Source organism: Peromyscus californicus, unplaced genomic scaffold, assembly GCF_007827085.1.
Source record: "Peromyscus californicus insignis strain IS unplaced genomic scaffold, ASM782708v3 Scaffold_17__1_contigs__length_78620276, whole genome shotgun sequence".
NCBI lineage: Eukaryota > Metazoa > Chordata > Mammalia > Rodentia > Cricetidae > Peromyscus > Peromyscus californicus.
In genome coordinates, this window is record NW_026294469.1 from 1287536 (window position 1) to 1302623 (window position 15088).

At 39.2% G+C, this 15088-nt stretch overlaps 1 protein-coding gene across 6 annotated transcripts in view; it reads right to left on the reverse strand.

The window, feature by feature from the left end:
• The window catches only part of Esco1 (establishment of sister chromatid cohesion N-acetyltransferase 1), a 63584-nt gene that overhangs the window by 36187 nt on the left and 12309 nt on the right, over positions 1-15088 (reverse strand). For 4 of the 6 annotated variants that reach the window (XR_008219008.1, XM_052741514.1, XM_052741516.1 and 1 more), the window contains exons 2-4: positions 10002-10086; positions 4150-4252; positions 1548-3677 (exon numbers count right to left, since the gene is read on the reverse strand). Coding sequence is in view for 5 of the 6 variants with exons in the window: in XM_052741514.1 (XP_052597474.1) it covers positions 1548-3083 (1536 nt within the window). In the remaining variant the exon portion in view is untranslated. The remainder of the gene's footprint in view (positions 1-1547; positions 3678-4149; positions 4253-10001; positions 10087-15088) is intronic. The other 2 variants (XM_052741517.1, XM_052741518.1) reach the window with 1 other exon arrangement.

Below are 15088 nucleotides of genomic sequence, written 5' to 3' on the forward strand. Positions count from 1 at the left end.
GCCTCATTTTCCTGCATTTATCTGGAACTAGACCCAGAACATTACATGTTAGGCAAGAACCCCACCATTAAACTACGTTTCCAGCCCTATCACTTGCTCATAATACTATTCACTGCTTACTTCTAATTGCTGCCATTATCTATTTATTAAACATTTTGAATGATCTTTTAATTGATGCTTTCATTTTCATTCATACAGAAAATTCAATCTAAAAGCACCAACTAGCATCTGTTCTTTTTAAGTTCACTTTGGTTTTCAATCCTGGAACAATGGGCACTGATTTTCATAGTATTTGCATAAATTCAATCTTATTCATTCATAGCCCAAATGTCTCGAAAATGAAACTTAAGTATTCTGAAAGTGACTTATGTCTATTAACAATGACCTCTTGGCTCATCTGATTTTCTCATGTTCAGGGTATCAGGGTACGGTGTATGAGGAACTCTGTGTTGAGAATTAGAATACTTGCATACTAGTCCTAAAATCTATCACCATATGTGACCCTCATTTCACATTCTGCTGTTTTCCCATAAAAGTAAATAATTAATATAAATACACTTGTATTATAGAGAGTACTCAAGTTCTACACAGAAGAAATTCATTTATCAGCATTCCACAGGTAATTACCTTAGAAATTACTTTAGAAAGAAAAGGCTTCATCCACTTTTATAAAGGTTGAAAATAATTTCTCAAGGTAAGCATTAGATATTCCAGATATAGAGCTCTGGTTTTCAATTATTTTTTTCATTCATTTTTGATTTGGAAGATATAGTTTAGTGGTGGTAAGGATTGCCAAGTCTATGTAAGACTCATCTGGGGTTGGGGATTTAGCTCAGTGGTAGAGTGCTTGCCTAGCAAGCGTAAGGCCCTAGGTTCAGTCATCAGTTCCAGAGGAAGGAAAAAAAAAAAAAAAGGACTCATCTTAGTTTGATCCTCAGCACCATAAAAAAGGAAAAACCACTATAATTCTTCTCTTAAAATGTTGATTTATACTTTTAGAAACTTCCTTTGCCAGCTGTTCAAAATTGCCATAAGATCAACACAAAGGCATTCTTTTAAAGATATTTACCTTTTACATTTCTTCAGCTAAAACAGAGGGTGTTTTATCACAGTTGAATAAATTTTAAGGTTTCTTTTGTGGGGTTAGGGGGACGAGGACTCAACATGCTAAGCAAGCCCTCTACTACTGAACTATAACTCCAACCCAAAAATCTTAGTATCTCAGAAATGGGCACAAGTTCTAAGTTCTAAATTTAAATGACTAAGAGATGTGCTTTCCGTTGTTAAAATTAAATTATTTCTTAAAAAGGAACTACTTTTGTGTGATAAGTTTAAAAGCTAGAATTCCAGTTATGCTTTCCATAAAATAAAAATGGTAAAAAAAAGGAAACATGAGAAGCATACACAGAAAGGTGAAACACTCTGAGTTGCTCAGGTTCATCAAAGACAGGGTTAACAACTTTATCAATATCTTGATATAAAATGCTTCATAAAGTTATTAGTAGAAAGAACGTGGCACCTCTATCGCACATAATAAAGATGATTACCTTATCTGGTGCTGACTCACAAGAATGTTTCATCTGATCATCCAATGGTGAGTCAGGAGAGGGTTTAATATGATTATCCAAATGACAATTTCCAGGAACCCTTTTCGTGGCTTTATTAATTTCAATTGCAATATTATTAATTTTAACTTCTTCAGATTTAATTCCTTTCATTTTATCCTGTTGGCAAGTTACATTACTATGTGGTTTCATCTCTAAAAATGTACTTTGAGACACTGGATGAGGCATTTCTAAAACTGGTGGTGAAAAACCAGTTCGTAATAAGCCCAATTTTTGAGATACTTGAGAATCCAATTTATGTTGCTGCACAGAGTTAAATTTTGAAAGTTTAATTTTAGTCCAGTTGGAATTCCTCTTAGTGGAGCTATTTATTCCATTTAGTATGCATTTCACAGGCTTTGTTTTCCTACTGGGGAAGAAACGGTTACACTGCACATCCTGGTTTGTTTCTTTCTGATGGAGCATTTGTCGTTCAACATCAGTCCCTTCCGGTTTGACTTCTGTAGGCTTCTCCTCCTGTACACTTTCCATGTGTGACCATTCCCTTTTAACCTCTACAGTATCTGATTCAATTTCACCAGCAATTTCTTCACAAAGTTGGAGAATGCTACCTCGCTTGCTCTTTCCAGCTTGCTCCAATTCAGGATCAATACTTTGTTCAGGCACTAATGGCTGTGGAATTTGGGGGGATTTTGTGCTAGTATTTACTTGAGTATGAGCTGATTTCCTTGGTTCATTCTTTTTAGAGACCACTGAAGTAGTTGTTTTTAATTTTCTAATCTCAGAAGTTACAGGCACAGGTTTTGATTCTTCTTTTCTAACAGTCTTCTGGAAACACTTTTCAGATCCGGGAATGCACTCAGAACTACAAGTATAGGCTGTCTCGTGCTGTACTTTGAGCTTTTTTCCTTTGGGAGAATTTATTACTTCATTCGTAACTGAATTTTTGTCCTCCTTACAATCAGACTTTATTTCAAGCACTTTTCTTTTCACATGCTTTTGATTTACTGTAACTTTATTAGATTTACTTTGAGTACTGTTACACTGTTCTCTTCTTGTTGGCTGCAAATTCTGTTTAACTGCCTGAATTTGACTCTGAATCTCTCTACTGCGCAAAGACCTGGTTGAACACTCACTTAACTGTTGTAGTCTTTGTGATCTCCGGTTACGTTGCTCATTTCCTTTGAAGGTTCCAAGCACTAATTTTTCCTGACATAATCTCTTCTTTTTTGTAGATTCTTGTGACTGTCCCTTCACAGTTACCATATTATTATTAATGGATTTAGTTGCATTTTTATCAGCTGCTGATGCTGACCTTGTATTCATTCGTGTTCCCAATTCAGGCTGATTTATTTTACTCTCGGTGGAAGATCTAACCAGTGCCTTTACAGCTTCCTTGGAACCTGGTTTCTTTGCTAGACTGTTTTGAGAACTTTGAATTTCTAGTTCTAAATTTTCATCTTCAATTTCTTTAGTAACTTTGGAGGAATTTTGTTTTGATTTCTCCTGAATGGACATTATTCCTGAGTAATGTCTTCCTTTCTGAGGCGTTTTTGAGGACTGTGGTCCAGGTAGATGCAGATGCTAAGTACTTAGTATTATTACTGAGAAGATCTTAAAAATCAACTTTAACTTATACTGATGTACATTTCCAACAGAATTATCAGGTTGTTTCAAGTAAGGTTGCTCTCTGAAATTCCTAAGACATGAAAAAAGCTGGCGTAAATGCTGCAAGATATTTGCTTTATGATTTTGCTGAGTAGGGAAATGGAAATCTGAAGAAAATTTAATTCTAATTTAATATTTTCAGGAGTTTTTATTTTTTTAATGAAAATAAACTTCATTCAGATCCAATTTGTTTTAATTACTTTAGTTTCAGGCCTAACCCTATTACTAGGAGTTATGTATCACTGACCTGTCTGCTTTGACAAAATTTCTGACAACTTTTTTCTTCTGAAGGCTACAGCTACTGGACGCTGATGCATCTGTAACATGTCTTATGGCTAACAGGTTTCTTTCCTTGGTTGCCAAGTGTCTTGGTTTGTGGCTATTTAATTTCCTTCGCTTAGTAAAGTACTCTATTAATATAGATCTCCTTTTATGCTGCCATTTCTGAAAAATTAAACAAAAAAAGACATTAAGTTTTATTTAATCCAAGAAACAGGTCAATGATAATACTATGCAGAGAAACACCTCAATTTAAATAAAATTTAACTCCTTCTTTTAGACTATATTCTTTAGAATAACACAATGAAATCTCCCCAAATATATTTTTCCATTTTTTACACTTATTTTAAGTGTATAAATATTTTGCCTGAATATATGTACCACATGCATACTTGGTGCCCATAGGTCAGAAAGGGACATTGGATCCCCCGGAACAGGAGGTACCAATGATTAGATGGTTGTGAGTCAACATGTGGGTGCTGGGCATAAAACTCAGGTCCTCTGCAAGAGCAACAACTATTCTAAACCACTGAGCCACTTCTCCAACCCCTCCCAAATATATTCTTCAATAGCAATTTATCTTATTAAAAGTACAGAATAAACTTAAAAATTAACCTATCTCCTCAGATTCACTTACAGTTCTTTTCCCACAAGACAGAACTGATGTTTCAGCCACCATAACTCAAGATAATCTGCTAAAACCATTCCTTATAACCTCTTCTTAACACATTATACAGCGCCTAAAACACAAACAAACAAAAACCTACTTAAAATGTTAAAAAGGTAAAGATGAAATCATAAACTAACCTCTCATCAAATATAACATGCTATAACTCCACCCTGATCAACCATTAGTCTAATATTTATCAAAGCTCATTTTACACATAGCATTCAATTTCATTATTTCTATTTTGAAGAAAACTATGGTACATGCATCCATTCAAACAGTATACATCCATTATATACTGTGGGAAAAAGTTTTAAAATATAAAAAACAATTTACAATGTAAACATTAAATGTATTAAACTAACAAAGCAAAATTTCATGAGGAAAAACTACATATATATAGGTAGAAAAAACGAAACATGTAAGTAAAGCTGATTTAATTAAAAACATTTAGTAGGTAAAGAAGAAAATCTATAAACTAAATGAACAATACTGAAATAGCAAATAGAAGTAAAAAAGACATTAAGAGCTGGTAATGTAGCTCACTTGGTAGAGTGATTGCCTAGAATGCACAAAACCCCATAGGACTTTGATCCATAGCCCCTCATAAAGTCAGGTGTAGTAGCACAAGTCTATAATTCCAGCACTTAGAAATAAAGGCAGGTTGATTAGGATTTCAAGGCCATCCTCAGGCTACAGGAAACCCTGCCTCAAATAATAAACAAACAGAATAGGATATTTAAAAAACTAAAAGACTAAAGACAATGGGGAAATGACCCAATGGTTAAGAACAATTATTGCTCTTGCAAAGGACCCAGGTTCAATTTCCAGTTTCCACATAAGGCACCTCAAGACTGACTATCTTTAAATCCAGTTCAAGAGCATTCAATGTTCTCTGGCCTCTATGTGCACCTGCAAGAATATATGCACATAAGCTCACAAAGACACATGTACATAAATAAAAATAAATAAATAATTAAAAAAAAATCCCTAAAGAACCACCAATGGGAAGCCAGGCATGGTGGAGCATGCCTTTAATCCCAGCACTCTGGGGAGGCAGAGATAAGCGAATCTCTGTGAGTCAAGGCCAGCCTGGTCTACATAGTGAACTCTAAAGACAGTCAGAGCTACACTGTGAGACCCTTGTCTCTAAATAAGTAAAAAATAAAGGGGAGAAAAATACAGAAAGACACTGTGTGTCAACCTCTGGTATCCACACATATATGCCCATGCACACATATAAACATGTATACCCACATACTCTACACATACACAGACAAAATAAAAACTATAAATACTTAATTTCAAAAAATTTTATTTCCAAGACTTTACAAATATTCCTATATGAATGCATAGATACATATAATCAAAGTTAATTTCAATACCATTTCAACAAACTACCCCAACAAATAAGTATCACTGTAATACTGCTTCTATCATTGATGACAATTATACAATAGAATACCATGCAACTGTGTCTAAGTAGTTCCAAGATTCAACTTAATTCTCAGCAAGTCCCACAAGCTTTTTATATACAAAGTGACACTTTGATTTTAAATTTTATTTCAAATTTATTTTATTTTAGATGTGTCTTAGTCACTGTTCTATTGCTGTGAAGAGACACATGAACAAGGCAACTCTTATAAAAGAAATCACTTAATTGGGGGCACGCTTATAATTTCAAACGCTTAGTCCATTATCCTCATGGTGGGGAGCATGGCAAGGTACAAGCAGGTGCTGGGGAGTAACTAAGAGCTACATCATGATCCACAGGCAGATAGAAGGAGACTATGGCCTTGGCATGGATTCTTAAAACCTCAAAGCCTAACACCAGTAACACACTTCCTCTAACACAGAAATGGCCTAATCATTATTATCCTATTATCCTATCAAAGAGTTTCTCTCCCTGATGACTAACCATTATGAGCCTATGAGGGCCATTTTTACTCAAACTACCACACCACACAATTTTGGCCAACTAGGAACTCTAGAAATCTGCCTCAGGATTGCACCACCATGCCAGCCCAAAAAATAATTCTGTTTTTAAAGTGGATCTTGGTGGTGCATGAATGTAATCCCAGCAATTGTGAAGTAGAAATGGGAGGCTCAAAATTCCAAGGTCATGCTAGGCTATATAGCAAGCTTGTGACCAGTCACCTTGACTACATGAGATTCTGTCTCAAAAGAAAAAAAAATATATATGGACATGTGAATCATGTATAAAAGTCAAAGAACTACTTTAAAAAGAGAAAACCAGGCCTCATAGTGGAGCACACTATAAATCACAGCACTCGGGAGCACAGACAGGTGAACCCCTGAGCTCGAGGCCAGCCTGGTCTACAGAGCAAGATCCCGCACAGTCAGTGCAACATTGAGAAACCCTGTCTCAAAAAACCAAAAGAGCTGGAGAGACAGTTCAGCAGTAAGGAGCATTTGGCTCTGGCAGAGGACCTGGATTCAATTCCCAGAACCCATCAGGCAGCTTAAAACCACCTGTGACTCCAGTTTCACGGGATCCTATGCCATCTTCTGGCCTCCATGGGCACAAGATACATATACAGTGAACATACATATATACAGGCAAACACCAATACACATAAAAATAAGTAAATATTTTAAAAAGTAAAAAAGCAAAGTTGTACCCACCTATTGTGTGTGAGGCCCTAAATTCAATCTCCAATAGTGCCCCCTCCCTACCAAAAAAGGGGCTGAAACATTGACAATAACCAATTTCCAAGCTTACTACAAATCAACATAACACTGACAAGGACAGAGAGAAAAACATAGAATGGAGAAGCAGATCCACAAACATTTCATTCCCACTCCTCCAACAGGGTCTCAGGATACAGCCCAAGCTTACCTTGAACTATCATTAATTCTGCCTCAACTTCCTTTTTTTTAAAACATAATTTTTTTTATTGATTCTTTGGGAATTTCACATCATGCACCCCAACCCCGCCCATTTCCCAGTCCCTCCATATCCACCCCTCACCCCCATAACATCCCCCACAAAAGAAAATTTTAAAAATATTAATTAAAGGGGCTGGAGAGATGGCTCAGCGGTTAAGAGCACTGACTGCTCTTCCAGAGAACTGGGGTTCAATTCCCAGTACCCACATGGCAGCTCACAACTATCTGTGACTCCAAGATCCACCACCCTCACACAGACATACATACATACAGGTAAAAACACCAATAAAAATGTTTTTTCATAAATTAAAAACAAAACCAAACAAAAAAACCACTTCACTCCTCCCTTTTTCCTGCCTGTCCAACACCTCTTCATGCACCTTAGTGACATTAGGAGCAGGTGTGTCATAGCCACTCAGCTTTCCTTGCAAATGTTCATTGCAATGAGTTATTGGTCTGGTTCAAGGCCTCTGGCTTCTAGTACGATCAATAGTGGACTCTCACCAAAATTCCTCTCCGATATCCTGCTGTTGCCCCTAGTTGTGGAGATCCTGCGGCTATAGTTCACAGGACCAGTCCCTTCACAGACTCCCGTAGGTCATAGATGGGTAAATATTGGAGTAGGCTAAGTCATGGATGTGAGTCTGGATAGTAGCTGATTTTGTCAGTCCAAGGCCTCTGAGACTACTGCCCTCGGGAAAGGGTCAGAGCCAGCTCTTCTAGGCCCATGCCACAGGGGCCAGCTCTCCCCAGGGACAGTGAAGGGCGGGTGTAAGCTAGACTCGGCCCTCAGATTTCAACACACATTGTTCCTATAGCCACTGTGGTAACACGGGCCACAGAGATCAACATACAGGACCAGAGACTCAGTCCACAGCTGCAGATCAGGCTCAGACATTACCACTGCCCCACGACAGCATGGCCCTCAGACACCAACATGGTCTCAGGTGGCTGACTAAGGCTCTGAGTATTCACAGGGCCCTCAATGGTAACAAGAGCCACAGACATCAACTTAGACTCTGGCTGGTGTAGGGCCTCACAGGCCACTCAGATTGGCATGGCCACAGTGGCCTGCTTCAACTTTCTAAGAGCTGGGATTACAGGCCTGTGCACTATGTGAGGATTGAATCAGGTTTCAACACAACAAATCAATGGAAACTGGTCTTCAACAAATGGAAAAGCACTAGTACTGGACAGCTAGGAAGCAGCAGTAGAAACAGGAAAATAAGAAAAGCAAGAACATCTTCATCAATACTATTTTCATCATCCTTACCTCAGACAACCCACAAAAGTAATTTCAGGTTGATCAAAGACCTAAATGTAAAGTTATCAAACTTCTTTAAAAAGAAAAAAAAAAGGAAGGAAAGAGAAAATCTTGGCTCTAACCAAAGTTTAGGCAGGAAGATCTTTAATATTCCACATAAATCCACAATAAAGACTGGTTCAAAAATCTTCAAAACAGCTTCATGTACCATAACCAAAATCTGAAAACAACCCAAAGTACCTGAGAGACAACTCGTAAGTCATGTGCGGATAGACAAGAGTGACATATCACTACAGTAGAAACTACCCAGTAAACAAAAGAACATACTAGTATAAAGAACAAGGGTGACTCTCATAACCATGCTGAGCAGCAGAAGCTATATACAAACACACACTGTAAGAGTCTACTTTTTATGAAATTATAAAAAAGTCAAGTTTCACAGTGACAGAAAGCAGATCAGATATAGCCAAGGGTTAAATGTCAGGGAGGAAATGATGTACTCTAAGGGGTGATGGAAATGTTCTTATCTTGAATGTGATGTTGATTTCCACAAGTGTCCATCAAAATACACCAAATTTGGTCTTTAAGAAATTAAATTTAAAAAACTGAAATTTATCATATAATCATACTCTGATAAAGGTGTTCAACAAATAAGCTAAAACTGATAGGTTCCAACAGCCAAAAACCATAATTAAACCAAAAAGGCAAGGTAAAGAACAGGGTGAACTTCATGCAATTAAGTAGAGGAAGCAACACACACACCCATATTTATGCACACAGTGACTGGAGGACTGTAGAAGGAGACAGTGGTGATTTTTGGAAAAACTAACTGTGAGACCAGTGTTAGGAGCAGGAGAAAAGCTTACTTTTCATTACATAGCTACTGAAATGTTCTACTACATTCACACAATACGGGTCAGCAGAAACAGACATTTGATACCAAGCCTAAGTAAGGCCTGACCTCACTTTGATCTCCAGAACCCACATGGTAGAACTAGAGAACTGATTTCCCTGACCTCCATGCACATAATCTGGCAGGCACATACATATATCCGTGTACACAATAAATAAATAATAAATAAATGAATGAATAGAAAGCTGTAGGAGCTGAAGAGACAGCAGTTAAGAGCACTGGCTGCCCTTCCAGAGGATCAGCCTAGGTTCCCAGCACCCTCAGGGCAGCTCACAACCTTCTATAACTCTAGTTGCAGGATCTGATACTCTCTTGTGGCCTCCAAATGCAAGTGGTGCATAGACATACACATAGGCAAAACACCCATCAATATAACACAAAATAAAAATTAAGCTGGGTATGGTATGCATGCCTTTAATCTCAGCACTCAGATCAAAGCCAGCTTGGCCTACATAGCAAGGTCCAAGTCAGCCATGGATACGATCTTCCAGAGGATACAGGTTTGAATCCTAGCACCTACACAGTGGCTAACTACTACTCATAACCTCAGTTCCAGGGGATCCAACAAGAAACACATGGTGTACATACATGCATATATGCAAAACATTCATACATACAAAGTCAAAACAAATAAATCTAAAAACAAAAGTATAAACTTAAACTTCCCTGAAAATATAAAGCATATCTAGCCTTTTAATCATCTCAAAATACACAAAATTAATAGAAGCCACTTACCTTAATGAAATCGAAATCCTGTATTACCTTTTTAAGTTTCTTGATGTTAAGTGATGCTTCTAATTACAACTGTATACTTGGGAACCTGGAAGAGAAAAAAAAACAGAATTCTATAGCTACAGCAAAAAAAGCTGTTGAAAAATACATAATTCAGAAACTAGAAAAGTACTGTTATTAAAAATTATCAAGCTGGGCAGTGGTGGCACATACCTTTATTCTCAGCACTCTACTCGGGAGGCAGAGGCAGGCAGATCTCTGTGAGTTTGAGGCCAGCCTGGTCTACAGAGAGAGTTCCAGTAAAGCCAGGGTTACACAAAGAAACCTTGTCTCAAAAAAAAACAACAAAAAAAGTATAACAAAAAAAAAATTAATAATCCCAGCACTTCAGAGGCAGAGGCAGGCAGATCTGAGTTCCAGGGCAGCCAGGGCTACACAGAGGAAACCTATCTCAAAAAAATAATAATAATTAATTAATCAATCAATTAATTTTTAAAGCAGAGTATGACCCAGATATCCCACTTCTCCGTATTTACCCGAAAGACACCAAGATAATACGTATTACAGAGATACTTGCATATCAATGTTTACTCCAGTCCTATTCTCAATAGCTAAGTCATGGGATAACACAGAAACAGACAAAGAAAATGTAGTTTTATAAACACAATGGAATTTTTTTCAGCCATAAAGAAAACTGAAATTGTATCATTTGTAGGAAAAGATGAAACTGGAAATTATCATATTAAACATGAATTCAGTCAGTCTCAGAAAAACAAGTATCACAAGTTTGCTCTCATTTGTGGATCTTAGACTTCATAAATACACAAAAATCATGATTGTACTTGATGACATGAAAAAGCAAAAACTGTATGGGGAACAAAGGAGACTATTGTTTGAATCTTAGATGGTCTTATAACAAAAAACTCAGAGCCAGATATCAGGGTGAAAGCTGAAAGATCAGGGAAGCAGAACAGCCAGTCACTAGTTCTTACCTCTATGAAATCCTCAGTCTAAACTGTTTCCTCACACCTTATATAACTTCCTCTGCCCTGCCATATTACTTCCTGGGATTAAAGAGATGTGTGCTTCCCAAGCAAAGGCAGGAGATCTCAAGTGCTGGGATTAAAGTTGTGTGACACCACTGCCTGACCTTTATGTCTAATCTAGTGGCTGGCTCTGTCCGGATCCTCAGGTAAATTTATTAGGGTACACAATATAATCACCACAGGCGACTAATGGGAGATTAGTAGTAGTAGGGAGAGACACTCAAAGAAAATTTAAACTTGCCTGAAAATGGCTTTATGCAACCCCAAAATAATAATAAAATTGAGGCATAGGGCACATGGCCAGCACTTGGGAGATGAAGGCAGGAAGATGAGTAGTTCAAGGTTATTCTTAGCTATCTAGAGATTTCCAAACCAACTGGAATTTATGAGACCATATCTCCCATAATCATTACATACATATAATTTTTAAAAAATGTTTTTGAATGGTGGATTAGCTCAATGTTGTGGCCCAAGCATATAGTCTCAGTTACTTAGGAGGCTGACTCATAAGGGATCCCTGAGCCCAGGAGTTTGGACCACTCTAAGCAATACAATAAGATACTATCCCTTTAAAGGTTTACTTCTACTACCTCAATTTCTTAAAAATTTTTTTTTTCGTTTTATTTTTTTCAAGACAGGGTTTCTCTGTGTATCCATGGCTGTCCTGGAACTCACTCTGTAGACCAGGTTGGCCTCAAACTCAGAGATCCGCCTGTCTCTGCCTCCCAAGTGCTGGGATTAAAGGCATGCGCCACCATCACCCAGCTATTTCTAAAAATTTTAGTTCAGCAAATGACTTGGCAGCCTGGACCTACCTTGGAAAAAGAAGTGGTACATAGTGGCACCCCCCTTTAATCCCAGTATGGGAGGCAAGGGCAGCCAGGTCTCTCTGTGAGTTCCAGGCCAGCACAGTTACACGACGAGAACTGTGAGGGCTAACACTATGTTTTAGGTTTAAATTATTGCACATAAGAGATCTATAAAACTAATGCCTCTAACAAGTAAGCCCCACTTGCCCAAGGACAGATAACTTCCTGGAACGCTTCAGACTCTTGTTCATGTAAGATAACAAGCCAAAGGTTTTCACTTCTATAAACAAGCTGTGGTTGCCCATACACAGGATGTGCTTGATCATATATGTAGGCAGGAGTAAGTAGGCAGGAAGTTCGTCAGGATATATGCCTGCCCGTGATTGGACAAAGGTGGGGATGCATATGCTTGGGGGTTTTGCCTTTATAAACCCCTGAATAATATAATTTGCTAATATACTCTGGGAATCCTGGGTATGGACCTGGCCAGTACCTATCATCCTGGCCAGTATTTTTAAAAGCTTACTTCAAATTTGGCTCAAAAATTGTAGTAGTGGTCTTATTCTTGCCCAGTAGGATTAGTATTTTTGAGAACCTGTCTTTAAAAAAAATAAATAAAGGATAGAGACATGTCTCAACAGCTAAGAACACTGGTTGTTCTTCCAGAGGACCAGGGTTCCATTCTCAGCACCCATTTTACATTCTACCCAGCTATGTTTGAGTAATTTCTTCACAATCTGTCAACATGTTTTATTGTTTCTGTTTTTTAATATTTATTTATCTTTTGCAGTCTAAAGTGTTATCTCATAGTTTGGTTTGTGGTTACCTAATTGATAGTAATATTAACCATCATGTGTTTAATGGCCATTTGTACATCTTTTTATGGAAAAACATCTTTTCAGAGCTTTTGTCTATTAAAAAATTGATTACATTTTTCGTTTTTCTTCTTCTTTTTTTTTTTTTTTTTAAGGCAGGGTCTTGGCTATCCCGGAACTTTGTAGACCAGGCTGGCCTTGAACTCACAGAGAGCCACCTGGAGTGCTAGTAGTATGCCACTCACCGACAAGAAAAATTTTATTACATTTATTTGTGTATGTACATGTGCACACACATTTGTACATGTGGCAATTAAAGGCCAGCTCATGGAAGTTGGTTCTCTCCTTCCATCATGTAGTTTCCTAGGCTCAAACACAGTTGTCAGGCTTAGTAGCAAGAGCCTTTATTCACTGAGCAATCTCACCAGTTCTTTTTGTTTTCTGAGCCTGGATCCTGCTATATAACATTGACTGAACCTTGTTGTGTAAACTCAGCTGGATTTGAACTCAATACTCTAGGTTATGAGGCTGAAGAGATGGCTCGGAGATTAAGATCACTTGTTGCTCTACCAGTGTTCAGCTGGAACCTCCAGCTCACCCCTGCTTGATCAGGAAAGCCCCATTCCTCTCTCTCCAAACCTCACCCTCTCAGAAAATCTCCAACAAAGAAAAGGCACCCAAAAGCCAAGTTTCCCATTCTTGGCGACTGTGGTGACTCCTCCCCTTAAGTTACCAGCGGGCCAAGTCCTTGCCTAAAGTGTACCATACTTGGGCACAAACCCAGCTTATGGAGGGCACATCATCACCCCTCGCCTATAGGATATTTTAAGGTTCCTGCTTTAGTTCGGCCATGTGACTTCTCCAGCCCCGATCTCTGGTGAGTTGCTTTGCTCAAATATACTGTTTTTTGCTTTTTCAATTCTGCTTGATAAGGCTTACTGCATCGGTGGAGAAACCTATTATCACATTACAGAAAACCTATTATCTTGGTGCTGAAACCCAGGAGAAGTTAAGTTTTCCCACCAGGTGGACTGGATCCCCTGGCCCAACTTCCCAAACCTACTACCCCACCACCTGGACACATGGGGAGCCACTCCTCTCTCTTTATCTTCCTCTCCACCAGCGGTGATCAACTTGGAGTGAGATACCCATTTCCAAGCTACTGCCTACAGAGGTACCAGTTACCTCTTCCAAGTCAAGATCTCTTCTGGGTCAAAGACTCTCAGGGTATCCTGCCAAGCCAAGGCTGCGCCAGGGCAAGCCCAACCCACTTCTGGAGCAAAGACAATCTTTGTTCTAGAGGACCTTTGTGGAGGAAACATCCTTCTCAAAGACTACTCCGACAGTTCTACCCCAGGCTATCTCAGGGGCTGCCTTGCCCTAGTCTTCGATCTCTGGCACAGGCTTGGAAATGGGCAACCCTAGGTCTAAACTCAATCCTCAGTCACCTCTGGGGTGTCTGCTCCAAAATTTTATCTAAATTGGGGCTGTCTGACACCATAGGACAAATGGTTTGAGCTCCCTAATCCAGAGTTTTTGAGCTCTGCACTCCCACCCCTCCCTCTGTAGCCAGTGCTCAGTGGCCCAGGTTTTGTCAGTCAGAGTTGTGGTGGCTCCAGGGGTTGTTTCACCCAGGAATTGACCCGAAGGCATGCACCTCAACTGGGCTGCCTGGGTCACAAGCATTCCTCACCTCTTCTCCCTTTTGTCTCTTCCCTGTTCTGTTTGTCTTTCTACCTACCTACCTCTCTCATGTCTCCACTCCCAGATGGCCTTTGGCTCTTTCACTCTCCCCATTGCCCAACAGACCTCTTTCGTTAACTCTGCTGTTCATGGTGTGTTCTCTTTTTTTTTTTGGTTTTTCATGACAGGGTTTCTCTGTGTAGCTTTGCGCCTTTCCTGGAACTCGCTTTGGAGACCAGGCTGGCCTCGAACTCACAGAGATCCGCCTGGCTCTGCCTCCCGAGTGCTGGGATTAAAGGCGTGCGCCACCACCGCCCGGCTCATGGTGTGTTCTCTTACTGGCATACTTTGGAAGGACTGGTTGCAAGGTACCTACTTTGCATTTTTTACTCACTAGGCTTTCCTGGAATTTGGTCTGAACTATGTTGGGATTCTACCCACCCGCTCCACCTGCAACAGATCCTATCACCCTGTTTGTTTCTGTCTGCTCTTCCACCCCACCATGCTCTACCAGCCTTGATCCAGCCTCCCCAGCAGGGGACACGGTCCTGGCTACCCATACCATTTCACAGTCATCACTAGATATTAGAAAAAAAAACTAAAAAGGCTGAGGATGGTCCCTAAATCTCTGTACAGGAATCAGTGAAATGGCTTCTAAGGTTTTTAACACCCGAGAAGAGGCAGCTGAGTAATCCTGGCACTCTCAGTTGCAACAGAAGGCTCATGCTTTGGCAGCT